The sequence below is a fragment of the Geotrypetes seraphini genome, chromosome 15, assembly GCF_902459505.1.
Source record: "Geotrypetes seraphini chromosome 15, aGeoSer1.1, whole genome shotgun sequence".
NCBI lineage: Eukaryota > Metazoa > Chordata > Amphibia > Gymnophiona > Dermophiidae > Geotrypetes > Geotrypetes seraphini.
The window spans coordinates 37,099,466-37,123,447 of NC_047098.1; the positions used below are offsets into that span (position 1 = coordinate 37,099,466).

General features: G+C 48.0%; 1 protein-coding gene across 12 annotated transcripts in view; it reads right to left on the minus strand.

Annotated features, from left to right (window-relative positions):
• NCOR1 (nuclear receptor corepressor 1) overlaps nucleotides 1-23,982 on the minus strand; it is a 509,406-nt gene that overhangs the window by 130,397 nt on the left and 355,027 nt on the right. For all 12 annotated transcript variants that reach the window (XM_033922034.1, XM_033922033.1, XM_033922035.1 and 9 more), the window contains 4 exons: nucleotides 10,730-10,850; nucleotides 10,530-10,634; nucleotides 1,533-1,633; nucleotides 1,203-1,374 (listed from right to left, as the gene is read on the minus strand). In XM_033922034.1, coding sequence (XP_033777925.1) covers nucleotides 1,203-1,374; nucleotides 1,533-1,633; nucleotides 10,530-10,634; nucleotides 10,730-10,850 — 499 coding nt within the window. The remainder of the gene's footprint in view (nucleotides 1-1,202; nucleotides 1,375-1,532; nucleotides 1,634-10,529; nucleotides 10,635-10,729; nucleotides 10,851-23,982) is intronic.

Here is a 23,982-nt window from a genome sequence, read left to right on the forward strand (position 1 = left end):
CTGCCTGCCCCCTTTCTTTCTTTCTCCCTGCCGTTCCCCAAGCCACTGCCACTGCCGCTGCCATCGGGGAACAGGACCCACCAATGGATAACAGGCCCCAAAGCCGACGCCGACGCATGCTCTCCCTGACGTCAATTCTACAATCGGAGAGGAAGTTCCGCCCAGCCAGGCAGCGATTGGCTGGCCCGAACTTCCTCTCCGACTGTATAATTGACGTCGGGGAGAAGAAGACTTATCGGCTCCATAGATTAGATCGCCAAGACAAAGTGAGTCCTGGGTGATCGACTCACTTTGCCTTGGCGAGCTACTGGCGCCCCTGCCTCGGGCCCCCTGTCAGCTCCGGGCAACATCTCGCGGCACACTAGTGTGCCGCGGAACAGCGGTTGAAAAACACTGCCTTAAAGAGAGTTTGAAAGGGAGACAGTTTTCAAGTAATTTGGAGGTAACTGCAGCAGCAGAGCAGTATTTCATTGACCAGAAATCAGAGTATTTTTTGGAAGGGTTACAGAAACTTCAGACACAATATGCCAAATCTGTTGAACTTAGGGGTGACTCCACATCATTCCCTTCTTGGATTGGCTGAGAACTTTTCAGCACTCCCTCCTATGGGAAGAGCCACACATGCTCAGAAACATCTGCTAGTTCTAAACTCTAAAAGAGCTGTTTCACTTGGTGCTGTGAAATAATGTCATCCATTTGTGTGCCTCATTTAGTCATATTTTGTTGATGGAGAAAGGAGCTGGTGAATTCTATTCAGTAACTAAAGCACACTCTCTTAATGATGAAGGATTACTGGCTACATCTTGTATAACTACACCACACTTCTTGTGACTCTCAAATGTGCTCCTGCTCCTCATTAGAGGAAACTTTTATTTACCGTTACATGAACTGCAACTCTCAGTTCATTCCAGGTTTCTTCCTTTTAAGTCTACTAAATGGAAAAGGCATTTTCTTCGTAAGATAGTCATTTACACTACCCATCACAAACCTGTGCTATTTACCTGTATGTAAGCTAGGCATAAACAATATGAATAAATGGATTAAAAAAGCAACTATATATCATGCTCCATTGATTGAACAAGCCCAAGCTTTAAACACTAAGTCACAGACATCTTGCTGAAACCACTTAAAGTAAAATTCAAACCTTAGTATCTGTCAAAAACTCTTAGCAGAGCTCTGTATCATGTGCATGTATAACTTACTGTCGTAAGACACAATAAGGCCACTCTCACTTTCATAAATGACATGGCCTTTAGCTGCAGCCTCCTCTCGGCACTTCTCAGGGCTACTCATATCTTCTGTAGCAAGTCGGGTGATGGTCCCCTTCAGCAGTGTTTCAGCAGCAATGCCAGCCTGGGTTAAAGCCGGTGTACCCTGAAATTGGAGAGGAAAGCAAAAGTAACTAGCAGCGTTCTGGAAAAATGGCTGTTAGTAAAACAGACAACTTCATTATCTCAGATCATATATGAATCTTACTAAAACAACATAATACATAAACATGTCCAGACAGGAGCTATTTTACATTTAAATACCTGAGTAATAGAGCCACGTAAGGCAGTCACAGTTTCCACTGGGACCTTTGTGGTTGGTGTCCCTCGACTTATGCCTCCTTCTTGGATAGTTGAAACTGTACCTGAGAAAAACAGCCACAATTATTCATGCAAATATTCTCTCCTTTAAATTAAAACATATATTTCCATGTATTCTCTATAAAAATGTATATCAGGAAGCAAAACAAAATAGATATATAAATGCATATGTATAGATGAGGGAATGACATCTACTCAACTTGCGTGTGCAGTTATACAGAATGTAATAGTGTAAATGGCCATATGCCATACAAAAAGACTCACTAAGGACTCTCTAAATATTATATTTCAGAAATCAATATGTACATACATTTTATACCTGCTCTGAAATAAAATTGCTCTATTTACAGAAAGTCTTGAAATCAGTGAGACTGTCTAGCTCCACCATGCTATTCACCATTTCTTTTATGTCAAGTCTACCACCACTGATGAAACTCTCTAACTCTAGGCCAATATATCTAACTTCTGTGGTTAAGTAAACGAATGGAAATGCTTTTAAAACAAAGAATAGTGATGTTTCTGGAATCCTGTGGATTACTGGACCTGAGGCAACATGGAGGCAGGTCTTGTCAGACAAATGTGATCAACTTTTTAAACTGGGTAACCACAGAATTGGATAGAGGGAATATGCCAGATGTGGTGAATTCAGATTTTAGAAGAGCCTTTTAGTGTTCCACACAGGTGTCCAATAAATAAGCTGAGTGCCCTCAGTATGGGCCCCAAAGTTACAGATTGGGTCAAGAACTGGTTGAGTGGAAGGCAACAGAGGGTAGTGGTCAATGGACATTGCTCTGCGGAAAGGGATGTTACCAGTGGTATGCCTTAGAGCAATGGTCCCCAACCCTGTCCTGGGGGACCACCAGGTCAATCGAGTTTTCAGGCTAGCCTTAATGAATATGCATGAGCGAGATTTGCATATAATGGAAGTGAAAGGCATGCAAATCTACTCCATGCATATTCATTAGGGCTATTCTAGGAATCTTAATTACACATTCTGGTGGAATTCATTATGCCATATTTTTAAGATGGAAAGAGCAATAGCAGTATAAAAAGGGACATATAATAACTTTGTAAAGATATGGGGGCCATTGGCAAAATATTGTGATGAATAGTCATCAATTCTTTTCTTTTCTTTTCCTTTTTTTTTTTCTTTCTTAGTTGTATCTAGCACACTCAAGGGGGGAGGGGGGAATAATTTTATAAGATATGTTATAATATGTTATATAACATGTGTATATTTCTATTTCGGTTGAAAATGTGATAATGGGTGGACGGTTGGGTGGGGGTTATTACATTACTAGATTTTTATGTGTTAGATATTATAGTGCTATATTGGAATTACTTGTATAATGTATTTTTGTCGCACTTGTTCAATTTGAAAATGAATAAAGATTTAAAAAAAAAAAAAAAAAAGGGCTATTCTAAAAACCCGACAGGCCTGGTGATCCTCCAGGACAGGGTTGGGGACAACTGCCTTAAAGAATGACACAGGGACAAATTTGTCCCCTCCCTGCAGAAACCCAATTTCCCCATCCCCATGAGTTTTGTTGCTGTCCCTGCTCTATTCCTGTAAACTCTACCTTAATCGCACAAGCCTCGAACATTTATGATTTTGAAGTGTTTGAGGCTTGTGCAGATGAGGACAGAGTTTGCAGGAATAGGGCAGAGACAGGAAAAGAACTCACCAGGAACGGGGAAAAATTTTGCCCTCGTGTCACTCTAGTGTACCTGAAGGTTCGATTTTTGGGTCGGTTTTTAAAATTTTTGTAAGAAATATTGCTGAAGGGCTATCAGGTAAGATTTCCCTCTTTGCAGATGATGCCAAAATCTGCAATATCCTTGATAGTGTAAATACCATGAGAAAGGACCTAGCAAAGCTTGAGGAATGGTCTGAAATTTGGCAGCTAAGATTTAATGCTAAAAAATGCAAGGCCATGCATTTGGGCTGCAAAACCCAGAGAGAACAGTACAGTTTAGGGGATGAAGAACATTTGTGCATGAAAGAGAAGCAGGAGTTAGGTGTGATAGTATGTGACATCTTAAGGTGGCCAAACATGTCGAAAAGGTGACAGCAAAAGCTAGAAGGATGCTAGGGTGCATAAGGAGAGGTATGATCAGTATGAAAAAGGAGGCATTCATGCCCCTGTATAAGACTGGTGAGACCTCAGTTAGAATATTGTGTAAAATTCTGGAGACTGCACCTTCAAAAAGCTATAAGAACATAAGAATAACCTTACTGGGTCATACCATGGTCCATCTAGCCCAGTATCCCGCTTTACAGAGGCCAATCCAAGTCACAAGTACCTGGTAAAAACTCAAATAGTAGCATAATTCCATGCCACTGATCCAGAACAAGCAGTAGTTTCCCCAAGGTTTGGCTCAACAATAGACTATGGACTTTTCCTCCAGGAACTTGTCTAAACCTTTTTTAAAACCAGGTACATTAACCGCTCTTACCACATCCTCTAGCACCGCGTTCCAGAGCTTAACTATGCACTAAGTGAAAAAATATTTCCTCCTATTGGTTCAGAGGAAGGCTATTAAAATTTTCAATGGTCTTCGTCATAAGGCGTATGGGGACAGACAAAGATCTCCATATGCAACTTTGGAGGAAAGGTGGGCAAGGGGAGATATGATAGAGATGCTTAAATACCTACATTTAAATGCACATGAGGCGAGTCTCTTTCATTTGAAAGGAAAGAACAGTTACTTACCGTAACAGGTGTTATCCAGGGACAGCAGGCAGATATTCTTAACGCATGGGTGACGTCACCGACGGAGCCCCGGTACGGACACTTTTAACTAGAAAGTTCTAGTTGGCCGCACCACGCATGCGCGAGTGCCTTCCCGCCCGACGGAGGAGTGCGTGGTCCCCAGTTAAGATAAGCCAGCTAAGAAGCCAACCCGGGGAGGTGGGTGGGACGTAAGAATATCTGCCTGCTGTCCCTGGATAACACCTGTTACGGTAAGTAACTGTGCTTTATCCCAGGACAAGCAGGCAGCATATTCTTAACGCATGGGTGACCTCCAAGCTAACAGAGAGGGAGGAGGGATGGTTGGCCATTAGGAAAATAAATTTTGTAACACAGATTGGCCAAAGTGTCCATCCCGTCTGGAGAAGGCATCCAGACAGTAGTGGGTAGTGAACGTGTGAACTGAGGACCAAGTGGCAGCCTTGCAGTTCTCCTCGATGGGCGTGGAGCGGAGGAAAGCCACAGAAGCAGCCATAGCTCTGACCTTGTGGGCCGTGATAGCACCTTCCAGTGAGAGACCGGCCCGAGCATAACAGAATGCAATGCAGGCAGCAAGCCAGTTGGAAAGCGTCCGTTTAGAAACAGGACGACCTAGACGGTTAGGGTCGAAGGACAGAAAAAGCTGAGGGGACGAGCGGTGAGTCCTGGTACGGTCAAGGTAGTATGCAAGGGCACGCTTACAGTCCAGCGTGTGTAACACCTGTTCCTTAGGGTGAGAATGGGGCTTCGGGAAAAAGACAGGCAAGACAATGGACTGGTTGAGGTGGAAGTCCGAGACCACCTTGGGAAGAAATCTAGGATGGGTACGCAGAACCACCTTGTCATGGTAAAAAACCGTGCAACCAGTGCATGCAGCTCACTAACCCTCCTGGCAGAGGTGATGGCAATGAGGAAAAGCACCTTCCACGTAAGAAATTTGAGAGAATTTGTGGCAAGAGGTTCAAAAGGAGGTTTCATGAGAGCGGATAAAACCACATTCAGGTCCCAGACGACTGGAGGAGGCTTCAGAGGTGGTTTGACATTGAAGAGGCCTCTCATGAACCGGGAAACCAGTGGATGAGCCGTGAGAGGCTGTCCGAGGATAGGCTCATGAAACGCAGTGATGGCACTGAGGTGGACTCTGATTGAGGTAGACTTGAGGCCAGCGTCAAATAGAGAGAGCAAATAGTCCAGTACAGTTTCCACCGCCAATGAGGTGGGGTCGTGGTGATGTAGGAGACACCAAGAGGAGAACCAGGTCCACTTCTGATGGTAACATTGGAGGGTAGCCGGTTTCCTGGAGGCATCCAAAATACGACGGACAGGCTGAGACAGATTCTCTGGAGAGGTCAGCCCGAGAGAAACCAAGCTGTCAGGTGGAGCGAGGACAGATTGGGATGCAGTAGAGACTGATGCTGTTGAGTAAGTAGAGTAGGAAACACAGGAAGAGGAATGGGTTCTCTGGAGCTGAGCTGGAGCAGGAGGGAGAACCAGTGTTGACGTGGCCACCGAGGGGCGATGAGAATCATGGTGGCTCTGTCCCTGCGGAGTTTGAATAACATCCGCAACATCAGAGGTAGTGGAGGGAAGGCATAGAGGAACCGATCCGTCCAGTTGAGCAGGAATGCATCCGGGGCCAAGTGATGAGGAGAGAAGAGTCTGGAACAAAACTGGGGCAGCTGATGGTTGTGAGGAGATGCAAAGAGGTCCACCTGAGGCGTGCCCCACCGAGCGAAGATGGAGTGTAGTGTGTGAGGATCCAGAGACCACTCGTGAGGTTAAAGGATGCGGCTGAGATTGTCGGCCAGGGAGTTCTGTTCGCCCTGGATGTAGACAGCCTTGAGGAAGAGACTGTGGGCCGTGGCCCAGGTCCAGATGCGGATGGCCTCCTGACAGAGGAGGGGAGATCCGGTGCCGCCTTGCTTGTTTATGTAGTACATGGCGACTTGGTTGTCTGTGCACAGGAGAAGAACCTGAGGGTAGAGAAGGTGCTGGAAGGCCTTGAGGGCATAGAACATGGCCCTGAGTTCCAGGAAATTGATGTGATGTTGACGCTCCTGATGGGTCCAGAGTCCCTGGGTGCGAAGATCTCCCAGGTGAGCTCCCCACGCATAGGGGAAGGCATCTGTGGTTATGATCATGGAGTGAGGGGGTAGATGAAAGAGTAGACCCCTGGAAAGATTGGAGGAGTTCAACCACCATTGAAGAGATTGCTGAAGAGACGATGTCACAGAGATGGGATGAGAAAGAGGATCCGTGGTCTGCGACCATTGGGTGGCTAGAGTCCATTGAGGTGTCCTGAGGTGGAGTCGCGCCAGAGGAAGCACATGGACCGTCGAGGCCATGTGGCCCAGGAGGACCATCATCTGCCAAGCTGGGACGGAGTGATGAAGGAGCACCTGACGACAGAGGTGGAGCAGGATCCGTTGTCGGTCGGAGGGGAGAAACGCCCTCATCAGAGTGGTGTCGAGAACCGCACCAATGAACTGAAGTCACTGTGTGGGAAGCAGGTGTGACTTGGGATAGTTGATCTCGAACCCCAGGAGATGGAGGAAAGAGATGGTGTGTTGAGTGGCTTGTAGTACAAGCGGAGACGTAGGTGCTTTCACCAACCAATCGTCCAAGTAGGGGAACACCTGGAGGTTGTGAGACCTGAGGAAGGCCGCCACCACAATAAGGCACTTGGTGAACACCTTGGGCGATGATGCGAGGCCAAAGGATAGCACTTTGTACTGGTAGTAATGGTGCTGTATCTGAAACTGGAGGTAGCGACGTGAAGCCGGATTGATTGGAATGTGAGTGTAGGCCTCTTTGAGGTCTAGGGAACATAGCCAGTCGTGTTGAGAGAGAAGAGGGTAAAGCGTGGCAAGGGAGAGCATTCTGAATTTTTCCTTGACCAGACACTTGTTGAGATCCCGGAGATCGAGGATGGGACGGAGGTCTCCTGTCTTCTTGGGAACCAGGAAGTAGCGGGAGTAGAATCCCTGACCCCTTTGGTCTGAGGGTACCTCTTCGATGGCATTGAGAAGAAGGAGGGATTGAACCTCCCTCAGGAGGAGGAGGGATTGGGAGGAGTGAGAAGCAGACTCTATGGGAGGATTGTCTGGTGGAAGAGTCTGGAAATTGAGAGAGTAGCCGTGGCAAATGATGTTGAGGACCCACTGGTCTGATGTGATGACCTCCCAACAGCTGAGGAAAATTTGTAGGCGTCTTCCGATAGGCTGAGGAAGAGGCAACGATGGTGGGAGACTGGCTATGCCCTGGAGAAAAGAGTCAAAAGGGCTGAGATGGTTTTGATGGAGGGAGAGGCTTGGCAGGTTGATGAGACTGGGAGCGAGGCGGATTTTGATGCTGCTGACGAGGTCGGCGAGGCTGCTGTTGTGGCGGGTTGAGAGGTCTGGCCGAGAACCTGCGTTGGTAGGAGGACTGCTGTCTGTAGGGTCGAGCAGGCGGAGCCTTCTTTTTAGGTTTCACCAGAGTATCCCACCTGGTCTTGTGAGCCGAGAGTTTCTGAGTTGTGGAGTCCAGAGACTCCCCGAAGAGTTCATCACCAAGACAAGGTGCGTTCGCCAGGCGGTCTTGATGGTTGATGTCGAGATCAGATACTCTCAGCCAGGCCAGACGCCGCATGGCAACAGCCATGGCAGATGCTCGAGAGGTCAGCTCGAAGGAGTCATAAATGGAGCAAACCATGAATTTCCGCAGTTGAAGTAGGCTGGAAATTTGTTGTTGAAAAAGGGGGACCTTACGCTCAGGGATATATTTTTGCAAGGATGAAAGTTGTTGCACCAAATGCTTCATGTAGAAGGAGAAGTGAAAGGTGTAATTATTAGCCCTGTTGGCAAGCATTGCATTTTGATAAAGTCGCTTGCCAAATTTATCCATCTTTTGCCCTCTCTGCCAGGAAGGATGGAGGCATAAACACTGGAGCCCTGGGTCTTCTTTAAAGTGGACTCTACTAGAAGAGATTCATGGGGTAGTTGAGGTTTGTCGAACCCCGGGATCGGAATGACCCTGTACAAACTATCCAGTTTTCGAGGGGTTCCCGGTACAGTGAGAGGGTTTTCACAATTTTTGTAAAAAGTTTCCCGTAAGATGTCGTGGACGGGTAACTTAAGGAATTCTTTGGGGGGTTGTTCAAAGTCTAGGGCATCGAGAAAGGCCTGGGACTTTTTAGAGTCGGACTCTAATGGGATAGAAAGCCGCCGACATTTCCCGAAGAAATTTGGTGAATGAGGATTGTTCAGGTTTGGAACCGGTATCGACCATCGAGGGTTCCTCGTCTGTTGACGAAGCCTCATCCTCGGTACCGGGTGGGGATTCTTCCCACAAGTCCGGGTCCCTGACGTCGGGGTGTGCAGGACGGGACGGTGGTGTGGATGGCTCAGTGTGGCGAGTCTTAGAGAGAGACTTGCCAGAGCGCATCGAGACGGTACCGGGGGAGGAAGATCGGTGCCGGTCCCGGTCTCGGGGGGACCGGTGTCGTTCTTGATGTCGGGGAGGGTCGGCATCAGAGCGTGGTTGCACGGGGGGATTGAGTGGTTCGGCCGCGAGCACCGGCATGGACGTGTTCAACGGTACCGATGGGGTCGACACCGGTGGTATGGTGCGAGGCTCGGGACGGTCCGGTACCGGAAGGAGTGGGGCCAACATTGCTGGCAACAGGTGTTGGAGTTGCTGCTGTAGTTGCTCCTGCAATTGGCTTTGGAGTATGGCCGCAATGCGGTCGTCCAGAGGAGGCACCGGTACCGCTTTTTTCTTTTTCGGTACCATAGGTGCCGCTCCTTGCCCCGGCGATGAGGAGGCCGATGACGAGGCACTCACCGAAATCGGGGCGGAGCGTTTACGGGGTCGGCGTGATGCCAGGAGGACCGGCGTCGCCGCTGTGGCAGGAGGGCGCTCAAGGGAAGTGGAAGGCTTCTTAGCTGGCTTACCTGGTGCCAGCGACCCCGAGGAAGGATCAGGCGTCGAAGTAGTCGGTGCTGACTTTTGCGGTGCCATCGACGGCGCAGCAGATTCCATGGCAGATCCGGTACCGAAAAGGATATTCTGCTGGATCTGCCTATTTTTTAATGTGCGTTTTTTAAGAGTAGCACAGCGGGTGCAGGTGTCAGCCCGATGCTCTGGACCCAAGCACTGTAGACACCAGTTGTGCGGGTCAGTGAGAGAGATCGGGCGTGCACACCGCTGGCACTTCTTAAAGCCCAGCTGAGGGGGCATGAAGGGAAACACGGCCTCCGCAAAATCAAAACCGGAGGCCTGTATGGTGGCAACAGGCCCCGCCGGGGCCGGCCTAAAAATAAGGGGAAAAACAAAAGCAAAGTTTTTGGTTTTTTTTTGAACGAAAAAGGAACCCGAAGGGAAAAAGAGCAAAAAAAAGTGGAGAATTTCGCGAGCGGGAAGGCAAAAAGTAGATTTTTCAACGACCGTTGAAAACACATGCGTCTTCTTCGCTCCGCGGAAACGAAGAAACTGGGGACCACGCACTCCTCCGTCGGGCGGGAAGGCACTCGCGCATGCGCGGTGCGGCCAACTAGAACTTTCTAGTTAAAAGTGTCCGTACCGGGGCTCCGTCGGTGACATCACCCATGCGTTAAGAATATGCTGCCTGCTTGTCCTGGGATAAACTCCGGAATGAGAGGGCATAGGATGAAGTTCAGAGGCTCAGGTGTAATCTAAGGAAATACTTTTTTTAAAGAAAGGGTGGTAAATGCATGGAATAGTCTCCCAGTAGATGTGGTAGAGACAAAGTGTCTGAATTCAAGAAAGAGTGGGGCAGGCACATGGATTCTCTTAGGGAGAAGAGGAGATAGTGGATGCTATGGATGGGCAGACTGGATGGGCCATTTGGCCTTTATCTGCCATCATGTTTCTATGTAACCAGTGGTCATTGCTAAAAAAATACATGTATGATCCAATCACAGCTTATCACTATTCATTACCAATTATATAGCCCAGCAGTTCCCAAACTGTGTGCCATGGCGCCTCAGTGCACTACAGCATATTTTAAGACCTCCATGGAATGGCTGGCAGGGATGGCAGGAGGAGAACACCAATTTAGACAGCAGAAAACGAATTCTGATCTAGGGGTGCTATGAAAAAATTCCTTAACACTAAGTGCACCATGAACCTAGAAAGTTTGGGAATCTCTGATATAGCCTAATCTTTTCAGCATTTTTTTCAGATTTAGGCAGGAAAGTTGGCTTACCTCGGACAACACCTTCATGCTGTCCTCTGACTAGCAGGCCCTCTGGCTGGGAATTTTGGCTCCTGGGCGAAAACTCTTCTTGTTTGATGTATGGTATGGAAGTTACTAGAAAAATTTGTAAAGTTGTTTTAAAAAAAAATAGTAAATAATCCATTACTACAAATTTTCTAAGATATCTCGGTTTCAACACTGTGCCTTACCAGATTTTACAACCTCCTGTTGTCTTGGTAATCCAAGAGAGATGGACCCCACAGAGGGCTTAGCTGGCTCTTGATTGTAAGAAACTTGACCAGGAGATGCTATATATGTGCCAGGTGTTCCCTATAGGAAGCAACCAGAAATACATTAATGCATATCAATATAAGAAGATAAGAATAACCTTACTGGGTCAGACCAATGGTCTATCCAGCCCAGTATCTTGTCTTTTCATGGAGGCCAATCCAGGTTGTAAGTCCCTGGCAAAAACTCAATTAGTAGCAGCATTTCATGTTACCGATCCAGGGCAAGCAGTAGCTAAGTTCATAGTCTTTCTCAATGGCAGACTATGGACTTTTCCTCCAAGAACTTGTCCAAACCTTTCTTTAAAACTAGCTACATTATCCGCTTTTACCACATCCTCTGGTAATGCATTCTAGAGCTTAACTATTCTCTGAGTGAAAAAGTATTTCCTCCTATTGGTTTTAAAAGTATTACTCTAACTTCGAGTGTCCCCTAGTCTTTGTAAATCTTGATGCACTTGTACTCATTTTACACCACTCAGGATTTTGTAGACTTTTTTGTAGACTTCTACCATATCTTCCCTCAGTTGTCTCTTTTCCAAGCTGAAAAGCCCTAACCTCTTTAGTCTTTCCTCATACGAGAGGAGTTCTATCCCTTTTATCATCTTGGTCGCTTTTCTCTGAACCTTTTCTAGTATCGCTACATCTTTTTTGAGATAAGGAAACCAGAACTGTATACAATACTCAAGGTGAGGATGCACCATTGAGTGATAGAGGCATTATACCATTCTTAGTCTTGTTAACCATCCCTTCTAATTCCTGGCATCTTGTTTGTTTTTTTGGCCACCGCAACATATTGGGCGGAAGATTTCAGTGTATTGTCTATGATGACATTCAGATCTTTTTCTTGAGTGCTGACTCCCAAGATGGACCCTAGCATCCAGTAACTATGATTTGGATTATTCTTCTCAATGTGCATCACTTTGCAATTGTCCACATTAAGTTTCATCTGCCATTTGGACGCCTGGTCTTCCAATTTCCTGAGATCTTCTTGCAAGTTTTTCACAATCCGCATGCATTTTTTACAACTTTGAACAGTTTAGTGTCATCTGCAAATTTAATCACCTCACTCGTAGTTTCAATTTCCAGATCATTTATAAATAAGTTAAATAGCACCGGGCCCAGTACAGATCCCTGCGGCACACCACTATTTACCCTCCTCCATTGAGAAAAATGGCCATTTAACCCTATCCTCTCTTTTCTGTCCGATAACTAATTCTTAATCCACAATTGAATATTGCCTCCTATCCCATGACTCTTATTTTCTCAGGAGCCTCTCATGAGGAACTTTGTCAAACACTTTCTGGAAATCTAGATACACCACATCAACCGGCTCACCTTTATCCACATGTTTATTCACACCTTCAAAGAAATCAAGCAAATTGATGAGGCAAGACCTCCCTCGGCTGAACCCATGCTAACTCTGTCTCATTAACTCATGTTTGTCTACATGCTCCACAATTTAATTTTTTTATAATTGTTTCCACTATTTTGTCCAGCACAGAGGTCAGGCTTACTAGTCTAATTCCCCAGATCTCCCCTGGAACCCTTTTTAAAAATTGGCATAACACTGGCCACCCTCCAATCTTTAGGAACTACAGACAATTTTAGTGGCAGGTTACAGATCACTAACAGATCAGCAATTTCATGTTTGAGTTCTTTCAGTACCCTGGGATGTATACCATCCAGTTCAGGTGATTTATCACTCTTTAATTTGTCAATTTGGCTTAGTACATCTTCCAGGTTCACCAAGATTTCTTTGAATTCCTCCACCTCATCACCCATGAAAACCATTTCCTATTCAGGTAGATCTCTTGACTGAAGCAAAGAATTCATTCAGTCTCTCCACTCTGGCTTATCCTCCCCTGAGCGCACCTTTTACTCCTTGGTCATCCAACAGTCCCACAGATTCCCTCACAGGTTTTCTGCTTCTGATGTACCTAAAAAAATTGTTACTATGAGTTTTTACCTCTTTGCCATGTTGTTATTCATATTCTTGTTTAGCTTTCTTTATCAATACTTTGCATCTAACTTGCCAGTGCGTATGTCTCTTCTTATTTTCTTCATTGGGATCCTTTTTTGCATTCTTTAAAGGATGTTTTCTTGGCTGTAATAGCCTCCTTCACTTCACCTTTTAACTACACCAGCTCTCATTTTCTCTTCTTTCCACCTTTTTTTAATACGTGGAATACATCTGGTCTGAGCTTCCACAATGGTATTTTTAAACATCCACACCTGTTTTACATTCTGACTTTTGCAACAGAACCTTTTAGCTTCTTTCCAACCATTTTCCTCATTTTGTCGTAGTCGCCCTTGTGAAAACTAAATGCCACTACAGTAGATTTCTTTACCAACATCACTCCAGTTATAAGTTCAAATTTGATCATGCTATGATCATTGTTTCCCAGTGGACCCAACACGTTTACCTCCTGTACTATGTCTTGCATTCCACTAAGGACCAGATCTAAAATATCTCCCTCTCTTATTGGTTCCTGGACCAATTGCTCCAAGAAGCAGTCATTTATGACGTCTAGGAATTTTTACCTCCAGTCAATGCTAGAGTAGTTGAAATCATCCATCATTATACTGTTGCCCAATTTGCCAGCTTTCCTAATCTCTAAAAACATTTCTTCATCTGTCTTCTTTTTCTGTCACGGGGGATGGTAGTATAACCCTACCCGTATATTTCTTCCCTTCACACATGGAATGTCTATCCATATGGATTTCACACTGTGTTGTGCAGAATGTTTATTTTGATTCAATTCTCTCTTTAATACAACCCCCCTCCAATTTGATCTACTTTTATCTTTGCAATATAATTTGTACCCAGGTAGCACAGTATCCCATTGATTGTCCTCCTTCCACCAGGTCTCTGAGATGCCTTTTATATCTACCTCATCATACAGTGCTAAATACTCTAATTCTCCTACTTCACTTTTTAGTCTTCTAGCATTTGTATACAGACACTTAAAATTGTGCTTTTTCCTTGTATCTACAGGGTGCTGAGAAGATGACGGATAACTTGACATCTTTACTCTGCTTCTTTCTTAAGCACTCTTGGCTTTCTTTCCCCATTATTGAAACCTCTCTATTGGGACTCCCTAAATGTTCGGATTCAACAGTATTCTTCAAGGATACTCTATATTGAACCATCTGCTCCTGGGCGACTGTCTGCTTTCTCACCCCCCCCCCCCCCATCTTAATTTAAAAGCTGCTCTCTCTCCTTTTTAAACATTAGCGCCAGCAGCTTGGTTCCATCCCGGTTAAGGTGGAGTCCATCTGTTTGGAATAGGCTCCCCCTTTCCCAGAAGGTAGCCTAGTTCCTAACAAATCTAAATCCCTCAACCCTGCACCATCGTCTCAACCATACACTGAGACTTCAGAGCTTTGCTTGGCTCTTAGGTCTTACACGTGGAACGGGGAGCATTTCTGAAATTACTGAAAGTCGGGTAACAGTAAATTGACAACAAAACTGACATAAGGTCTCTTCTCATTAAGCATATTTGGTTCAATTTACTTAGCCAAAAGCCCCTAATTGCTTGCACTCCTCTCTAAAGGGAAATAAGACGTTCCTCAGGGTTTCAGATCTCTCTTGTTTTCATGTTTTTCTTCTTATCTTTCCCGTCGCACTTTTAGCTGACGTTCTATCAGTCAGTGTACCTCAGGGCAGTGGCGTACCAAGGGGGGGCAGTCCGCCTTGGGTGCACAGCCGGCGGGACCGGAAGCTCCTGCGCTGCTCAAAATTGCACCTCAACGCAGCTACCGACTCTGCTCTGAAATATGTACGGCAGCCACGTTGAAGTGCAGCAAGGTCCCGCGATGACTACTTCTGCTGCCTCTGCTCTGGAAGAAGAAAGTGACGTCAGGGGGGGAGGGGGATGTGAACCGGCAGCCGCAGTCATCACGGTACCTTGCTGAAAATCCCTGTGTCTGCCGGCCCAGCCCCCCTCCACCACTTACCTCTTCCGGAGCAGAGGCAGCAGAATTAGTCATCGCGGGACCTTGCTGATTTCGATGGAGAGAAAGGAGCACAGGGTGGTAGAAGGAGAAAAAGGGAGTCAGGGTGGTATGGAAGGGTGGTGAAGAGTGAGAAAGGAGGTCAGGGTGGTATGAAAGGGTGGTGAAGAGTGAGAAAGGGGGTGAGGGTGGTATGGAAGGGTGGTGAGTGATAAAGGGGGTGAGGGTGGTATGGAAGAGTGAGAAAGGGGATCAGGGTGGTATGGATGCGTGATGAAGAGTGAGAAAGGGGGTCAGGGTGGTATGGAAGGGTGTGGAGAGTGAGAAATGGGGTCAAGGTGGTATGGAACCATAGTGAAGGGTGAGAAAGGGGGTCAGGGTTGTATGGAAGGGTGGTGAAGGGAGAGAAATGGGGTCAGGATGGTAAGGAAGGGTGTGGAGGGTGATAAAGGGGGTCAGAGTGGTATGGAAGTGTGGTGAAGAGTGAGAAAGGGGGTCAGGGTGGTATGGAAGCGTGGTGAAGAGTGAGAAAGGGGGTCAGGGTGGTATGGAAGCGTGGTGAAGAGTGAGAAAGGGGGTCAGGGTGGTATGGAAGGATGTGGAGAGTGAGAAAGGGGGTCAGGGTGGTATGGAAGGGTGTGGAGGGTGATAAAGGGGGTCAGGGTGGTATGGAAGCGTGGTGAAGAGTGAGAAAGGGGGTCAGGGTGGTAAGGAAGCGTGGTGAAGGGTGAGAAAGGGGGTCAGGGTGGTATGGAAGCATGGTGAAGGGTGAGAAAGGGGGTCATGGTAGTATGGAAGCATGGTGAAGGGTGAGAAAGGGGGTTAGGGTGGTATGGAAGGGTGGTGAAGGGAGAAATGGGATCAGGATGGTAAGAAAGGGTGTGGAGGGTGAGAAAGGGGGTCAGGGTGATATGGAAGCGTGGTGAATGGTGAGAGAGGGGGCAGATGCTGATGGAAGTGGGGGGAAGGGAGAGGAGAGAGTGAAATACCAGGCCATGGGGGTGTGGGAGAGGGAAGGAGAGGAGAGAGATGCCAGATCATTGGAGGAGGGATGGGAAGAAGATGGATTCCAAACCAATGGGAGAGATGGAAAGGGGAGGCATAAAGTTTCTGGAAGGGGAATAGAAGGAGAAAAGTTTTGTAAAAGGGGGATGGGTTAGTTTGTGATTACATACTAAGCGAAGGTGTTTTCTGTGTTCTGTGTATTCGAAAATACATGGTTTTCTGTTAGGATTGACTGTGTAGGATTGATTTGTACTAGTCTGGCTTGTTTAGTTTTACAATGGGTTTATTGATGTACTGCTCACTGCAGTATGTAAGATGCTGCCTTTTCCTAGGTACACTCTTATGTGACGTATGGATTGTTACTTACCGTAACAGGTGTTATCCAGGGACAGCAGGCAGATATTCTTAACGCATGGGTGACGTCACCGACGGAGCCCCGGTACGGACATTTTTAACTAGAAAGTTCTAGTTGGCTGCACCGCGCATGCGCGAGTGCCTTCCCGCCCGACGGAGGAGTGCGTGGTCCCCAGTTAAGATAAGCCAGCTAAGAAGCCAACCCGGGGAGGAGGGTGGGTCGTAAGAATATCTGCCTGCTGTCCCTGGATAACACCTGTTACGGTAAGTAACTGTGCTTTATCCCAGGACAAGCAGGCAGCATATTCTTAACGCATGGGTGACCTCCAAGCTAACAGAGAGGGAGGAGGGATGGTTGGCCATTAGGAAAATAAATTTTGTAACACAGATTGGCCGAAGTGTCCATCCCGTCTGGAGAAGGCATCCAGACAGTAGTGAGTAGTGAACGTGTGAACTGAGGACCAAGTGGCCGCCTTGCAGATTTCCTCGATGGGCGTGGAACGGAGGAAAGCCACAGAAGCAGCCATAGCTCTGACCCTGTGGGCCATGACAGCACCTTCCAGTGAGAGACCGGCCCGAGCATAACAGAACGCAATACAGGCAGCAAGCCAATTGGAAAGCGTCCGTTTGGAGACAGGACGACCTAGACGATTAGGGTCGAAGGACAAAAAGAGCTGAGGAGATGAGCGGTGAGCCCTGGTACGGTCAAGGTAGTATGCAAGGGCACGCTTACAATCCAGCGTGTGCAATGCCTGTTCCCCAGGATGAGAATGGGGTTTAGGGAAAAAGACAGGCAACACAATGGACTGGTTGAGATGAAAAGCCGAGACCACCTTGGGAAGGAATTTAGGATGGGTACGCAGAACCACCTTGTCATGGTGAAAAACAGTGAACGGTGGATCGGCGACCAGTGCATGCAGCTCACTAACCCTCCTGGCAGAGGTGATGGCAATGAGGAAAAGCACCTTCCAAGTTAGAAGTTTGAGCGAAGTTGTGGCAAGAGGTTCAAAAGGGGGTTTCATGAGGGCTGATAAAACCACATTCAGGTCCCAGACGACAGGAGGAGGCTTCAGAGGTGGTTTGATATTGAAGAGGCCTCTCATGAACCAGGAAACCAGTGGATGAGCCGTGAGAGGTTTTCCGAGGATAGGCTCATGAAACGCAGTGATGGCACTGAGGTGGACTCTGATTGAGGTAGACTTGAGGCCAGCGTCGGACAGAGAGAGCAAATAGTCCAGTACAGTTTCCACCGCTAATGAGGTGGGATCGAGATGATGTAGTAGACACCAAGAGGAGAACCTGGTCCACTTCTGATGGCAACAGTGGAGGGTGGCCGGTTTCCTGGAGGCATCCAAAATGCGACGGACAGGCTGAGACAGATTCTCTGGAGAGGTCAGCCTGAGAGAAACCAAGCTGTCAGGTGGAGCGAAGGCAGATTGGGATGCAGTAGAGACTGATGCTGCTGTGTAAGTAGAGTAGGAAACACAGGAAGAGGGATGGGCTCCCTGGAGCTGAGCTGGAGTAGGAGGGAGAACCAGTGTTGGCGAGGCCACTGAGGGGCAATGAGAATCATGGTGGCTTTGTCCCTGCGGAGTTTGAATAACGTCCGCAACATCAGAGGTAGTGGAGGAAAGGCATAGAGGAACCGATCCGTCCAGTCGAGCAGGAATGCATCCGGGGCCAGACGATGAGGAGAGTAGAGTCTGGAGCAGAACTGGGGCAGCTGATGGTTGTGAGGAGCTGCAAAGAGGTCCACCTGAGGGGTGCCCAACTGAGCAAAGATGGAGCGGAGTGTGGGGGGATCCAGAGTCCACTCGTGAGGTTGAAGGATGCGGCTGAAATCGTCGGCCAGGGAGTTCAGTTCGCCCTGGATATAGACAGCCTTGAGGAAGAGACTGCGGGTCGTGGCCCAGGTCCAGATGCGGATGGCCTCCTGACAGAGGAGGGGAGAACCGGTGCCGCCTTGCTTGTTTATGTAGTACATGGCGACTTGGTTGTCTGTGCACAGGAGAAGAACCTGAGGGTAGAGAAGGTGCTGGGAGGTCATGAGGGCATAGAACATGGCCCTGAGTTCCAGGAAATTGATGTGATGTTGACGCTCCTGAGGGATCCAAAGTCCCTGAGGGCGAAGTTCTCCCAGGTGAGCTCCCCATGCATAGGGGGAGGCATCTGTGGTTATGATCATGGAGTGAGGGGGTAGATGAAAGAGTAGACCCCTGGAAAGATTGGATGAGTTCAACCACCATTGAAGAGATTGCCGAAGAGACGATGTCACAGAGATGGGATGCGAAAGAGGATCGGTGGTCTGTGACCATTGGTTGGCTAGAGTCCATTGAGGTGTCCTGAGGTGGAGTCGCGCCAGAGGAAGCACATGGACCGTCGAGGCCATGTGGCCCAGGAAGACCATCATCTGCCGAGCTGGAATGGAGTGATGAAGGAGCAACTGGCGGCAGAGGTGGAGCAGAGTTCGTTGGCGGTCGGAGGGGAGAAACGCCCTCATCAGAGTGGTGTCGAGAACGGCTCCAATGAACTGAAGTCGCTGTGTGGGAAGTAGATGCGACTTGGGGTAGTTGATCTCGAACCCCAGGAGATGGAGGAAAGAGATGGTGTACTGAGTGGCTTGAAGCACAAGTGGAGACGTAGGTGCTTTTACCAACTAATCGTCCAAGTAGGGGAACACCTGGAGGTTGTGAGACCTGAGAAAGGCCGCCACTACAATAAGGCACTTGGTGAACACCCTGGGCGATGATGCGAGGCCAAAGGGTAGCACTTTGTACTGATAGTGGCGGTGCTGAATCTGAAATCGGAGGTAGCGACGGGAATTCAGATGGATTGGAATGTGAGTGTAGGCCTCTTTGAGGTCTAGGGAACATAGCCAGTCGTGTTGAGAGAGAAGAGGATAAAGCGTGGCCAGGGAGAGCATTCTGAACTTTTCCTTGACCAGACACTTGTTGAGGTCCCGGAGATCGAGGATGGGACGAAGGTCTCCTGTCTTCTTGGGAACCAGGAAGTAGCGGGAGTAGAATCCCTGACCCCTTTGGTCCGTGGGAACCTCTTCGATGGCATTGAGGAGAAGGAGGGATTGGACCTCCCTTAGGAGGAGCAGAGACTGGGAGGAGTGAGAAGCAGACTCTATTGGAGGATTGTCTGGAGGAAGAGTCTGGAAGTTGAGAGAGTAGCCGTGGCGAATGATGTTGAGGACCCACAGGTCCGATGTGATGACCTCCCAACGGCTGAGGAAGAGTTGAAGACGTCCTCCGATTGGTTGAGGAAGAGGCAAAGAGGGAGGAAGACTGGCTATGCCCTGGAGAAAGGAGTCAAAAGGGCTGAGAGGGTTTCGAAGGAGGGAGAGGCTTGGCAGGTTGATTAGACTGAGAACGAGCCTGAGTGTGTTGATGTTGTTGACGGGGCCGCCGAGGTTGCTGTGAAGGCGGATTGAGGGGTCTGGCAGAGAACCTGCACTGATACGAGGACTGTGGTCTGTAAGGGCGAGCAGGTGGAGCCTTTTTCTTAGGTTTAACTAGGGTGTCCCATCTGGTCTCATGGGCCGAGAGCTTCTGGGTGGTTGAGTCTAGGGACTCCCCAAAAAGTTCATCCCTAAGACAGGGAGCGTTGGCCAGGCGGTCTTGGTGGTTGATGTCCAAATCAGATACCCTTAACCAGGCCAGGCGGCGCATGGCAACGGCCATGGCAGATGCACGGGAGGTCAGCTCAAAGGAATCATAAATAGAGCGCACCATAAATTTCCGCAGTTGAAGGAGGCTGGAAATTTGCTTCTGGAAGAGCGGGACTTTGCGTTCCGGAATGTATTTCTGAAGGGCGGACAGTTGTTGTACTAGAAGTTTCATATAAAATGAGAAATGAAATGTGTAATTGTTCGCCCTGTTGGCCAGCATTGCGTTCTGATAAAGGCGCTTGCCAAACTTGTCCATCGTTTTGCCTTCTCTGCCAGGAGGGGTGGAGGCATAAACACTGGAGCCCTGAGTTTTCTTCAAGGTAGACTCAACTAGGAGAGACTCATGGGGCAACTGGGGTTTGTCAAAACCCGGGATCGGGATGACCCTGTAAAGGCTATCCAGCTTACGGGGAGCCCCGGGGACGGTGAGTGGGTTCTCCCAGTTCTTATAAAAAGTTTCCCGCAGTATGTCATGTACGGGTAACTTGAGAAACTCCTTGGGAGGCTGTTCAAAATCCAAGGCCTCCAGAAAGACCTGGGATTTTTTGGAGTCAGACTCTAGAGGGATAGAGAGAGCCGCTGACATCTCCCTGAGGAACCTGGAGAAAGAGGATTGCTCAGGCTTAGAAGTGGTATCGGGCGCTGAGGGCTCCTCGTCCGATGATGATGCGTCCTCCTCGGTACCGGGAGGGGAGTCTTCCCATAAGTCCGGGTCTCTGACATCAGTGTGCGCATGTCGAGATATCGGGGTGGAAGGCTCAGTATGGTGGGTCTTAGACAGAGACTTGCCAGAGCGCACCGAGACATTACCGGAAGAGGAAGATTGGTGCTGGTCTCGATCCCGGGAAGAACGGTGCTAGACTCGGTCCCGAGGAGGATCGGCAGCAGCGTGGGTCTGACCTACGGGATGGGCACGGAGGTGTTCAGCCGAGAGAATCGGCATGGAAGAGTTAAGTGGCACCGATAGAGTGGATACCGGTTGGACGGTGCGAGGCTCGGGCCGGTCTGGCACCGAAAGGAGTGGTGCCAGGAGGGTCGGTAACAGGTGCTGGAGTTGTTGCTGCAGCTGTTCCTGTAATGTGTCTTGGAGGATGGCCGCGATGCGGTCATCCAGGGGTTGCACCGGAACTGCTTTTTTCTGCTTCGGTTCCTTAGGTGCCGCTCCACGCCCCGGTGATGAGGAGGCTGATGACGAGGCACTCACCGAGATCGGGGCGGAGTGTTTACGGGGTCGGCGTGAAGCCTGTAGGGCCGGTGTCACCACTGTGGCCGGAGGGCGCTCAAGGGAGGTGGAAGGCTTCTTAGCCGGCTTACCTGGCACCAGCGACGCCGATGAAGGATCAGGCGGTGTCGAAGTGGTGGGTGCCGATTTTGGCGGTACCGTAGTCGACGTAGTCGGCTCCATAGCAGATGCGGAGCCGAAGAGGATGTTCTGCTGGATCTATCGATTCTTCAGAGTACGTTTTTTAAGAGTGGCACAGCGGGTGCAGGAATCCGCCCGATGCTCAGGACCCAAACACTGTAGGCACCAATTGTGTGGGTCAGTGAGGGAAATCGGGCGTGCACACCGCTGGCACTTTTTAAAACCCGGCTGCGGGGGCATGAATGGAAACACGGCCTCCGCAAAATCAAACCCGGAGGCCTGTATGGTGACAACAGGCCCCGCCGGGCCCGGATCGAAAATAAAGCAAATTTTTATTTTTTTTTTTTGAGAAAATGAAAACAAGAAAAAACCCGAAGGCAAGGGAAGAAAAAATACGAGAAAATCGCGAGCGGGAAGGCAAAAGTTGGATTCAACGATCGTTGAAAATACACGCGTCTTCTTCGCTCCGCGGAAACGAAGAAACTGGGGACCACGCACTCCTCCGTCGGGCGGGAAGGCAGGCCAACTAGAACTTTCTAGTTAAAAATGTCCGTACCGGGGCTCCGTCGGTGACGTCACCCATGCGTTAAGAATATGCTGCCTGCTTGTCCTGGGATAAATCATGTTTTTCATACAGACGGGGGGGGGGGGGGTGTCAAAAAATGATGGACCCGGGTGTCACCTATGCTAGGTATGCCACTGCCTCAGGGATCTGTCCTGGGACCACTTCTTTTCTCCATTTACACTTTTTCTCTTGGTTATCTAATTTCCTCCCATGGGTTCCAGTACTACTTCTATGCTGATGACTCGCAAATCTGCCTCTCTACACATGAAATTTCTACAGGAATCCAGGCCAGAGTCTCAGCCTGCCTCGCTGACATTGCTACCTGGATGTTTCGCCGCCATCTAAAATTAAACATGGCCAAGATTGAACTCCTAATCTTTCCTCCTAAACCAGTCTCTCCCCTTCCCCCATTCTCTATATCGGTGGATAACATTCTCATCTTCTCTGTCTTGTCGGCTCGCAATCTTGGGGGTCATTTTTGACTTCTCGCTCCTTCTCCTTGCATATTCCACAGACCATCAAAGCTTGTCATTTCTTTCTCTATATTATTAAAATCCGTCCTCTCTCAGCATGCTGCCAAGACCTTTATCCATGCTCCTATCACCTTTCGTCTGAATTACTGCAATGTACTTCTTGTGGGTCTTCCACTAAGCCATCTCTCCCTTTCAATCTGTTCAAAATGCTGCTGAACACCTCGTATTCCACCAGGGTCATTATACCCATACTACTCCTCTCTTCAGGTAGCTTCATTGGCTTTCCGTCTTACTGACATTCAAATGTACTCACTCTGGAGCTCTTCAGTATCTCTCCTCTCTTATTACTCTTCCCCTCCCTCCCCCCCTGGGAACTCTGTTCATCAGACAAGTTCTTCCTGTACCTTTCTGCTTTACTGTCAACTCCCATCTCTGTCCCATCTACCTTGCTGAGCCACATGCCTCTGGCAGAGTTCAAATCTAGGCTGAAAACTCACTTATTTGAAGCTGCGTTTAAATCCTAATCCTACTAACGTATACCTGTCATCCCATCCCCTTCCCTACATGAGTACTAAATTCAGATTCTCCTTTTTGTGCTATGTTATTCTGCCTCATTAGCCCCCCTCTAATTCCTTACATTACATGAGCACTATGTTCTGACTCCTCCCCTTTTGACCTGTGTGCCTGTCATAATTAGATTGTAAGCTCTTTTAGCAGGGACAGTCTCTTAAATGTCTAATACAGTGGTTCCCAACCCTGTCCTGGAGGAACACCAGGCCAATTGGGTTTTCAGGCTAGCCCTAATGAATATGCATGAAGCAAATTTGCATGCCTATCACTTCCATCATATGCAAATCTCTCTCATGCATATTCATTAGGGCTAGCCTGAAAACCCGATTGGCCTGGTGTTCTTCCAGGACAGGGTTGGGAATCACTGGTCTAATATACAGCGCTGCATGCATCTGTTAGCGCTATAGAAATAATAAATTGTTGTATTAGTCTATGTCCAATTTGATTTTGGCATGTGCTCCAATATTTTTTTTTTTAACAGCTTCTAAAATAGTCTAGGAAATCATTGGATCAGGTGAGGCTGTACTCTCTACGGTGCCTGTTCACCTGATGCTGTGCAAAGAATATTTGGCAGAGGGCTAGAAAGCTACAGCTTCTATTTTAAGTACAGAAAGTCAGTACGCATCACCCAGCCACTGAATAGACAAGAGATACTTACAGGATACTCTATCCTTCAACATTGACCAGCTGCCGCTGCCATTGCCACAAGTCATATTTGAGAGGTCATGGCTGCTTGGAGAGCCAAACAGAGCAAAGACTGGGGTTGCACATGCTTGCCTCAATTCATCTAAATGTATCTGGACTTGAATTTCATTCAGAAATCTATAACTTGAATTCCAAATTTCTCCTCCATCTCCTGAGAATCCCCTACCACTCCCAAAAGAAATCTGCAGCAGTAATCTGTTATCATCTTTAACTGAATGGGTTAGTCTGTTCAAGTTGCAAACTTTTATTCTTAGGTTTCTATGCCCATAATTTAATAAGGGTCCTTTACCTCAACAAACTTTTTTGAGGATTTTGTACTCTATAGAAGGCAGATACTTGAATTTCAAAGTATGCGCACAAGGCTGATGAACAACTTGCATAAAAGATCAGCAGTAAAAAAACAAACCCTTTACATGCTGGTTTATGTAAACTAAATTGGTGGGAAAGCTACAGACATTACCTGTTTCTTCTTTATTTTCACCTAGAAAATTGCCTCTCTGAGAAAAG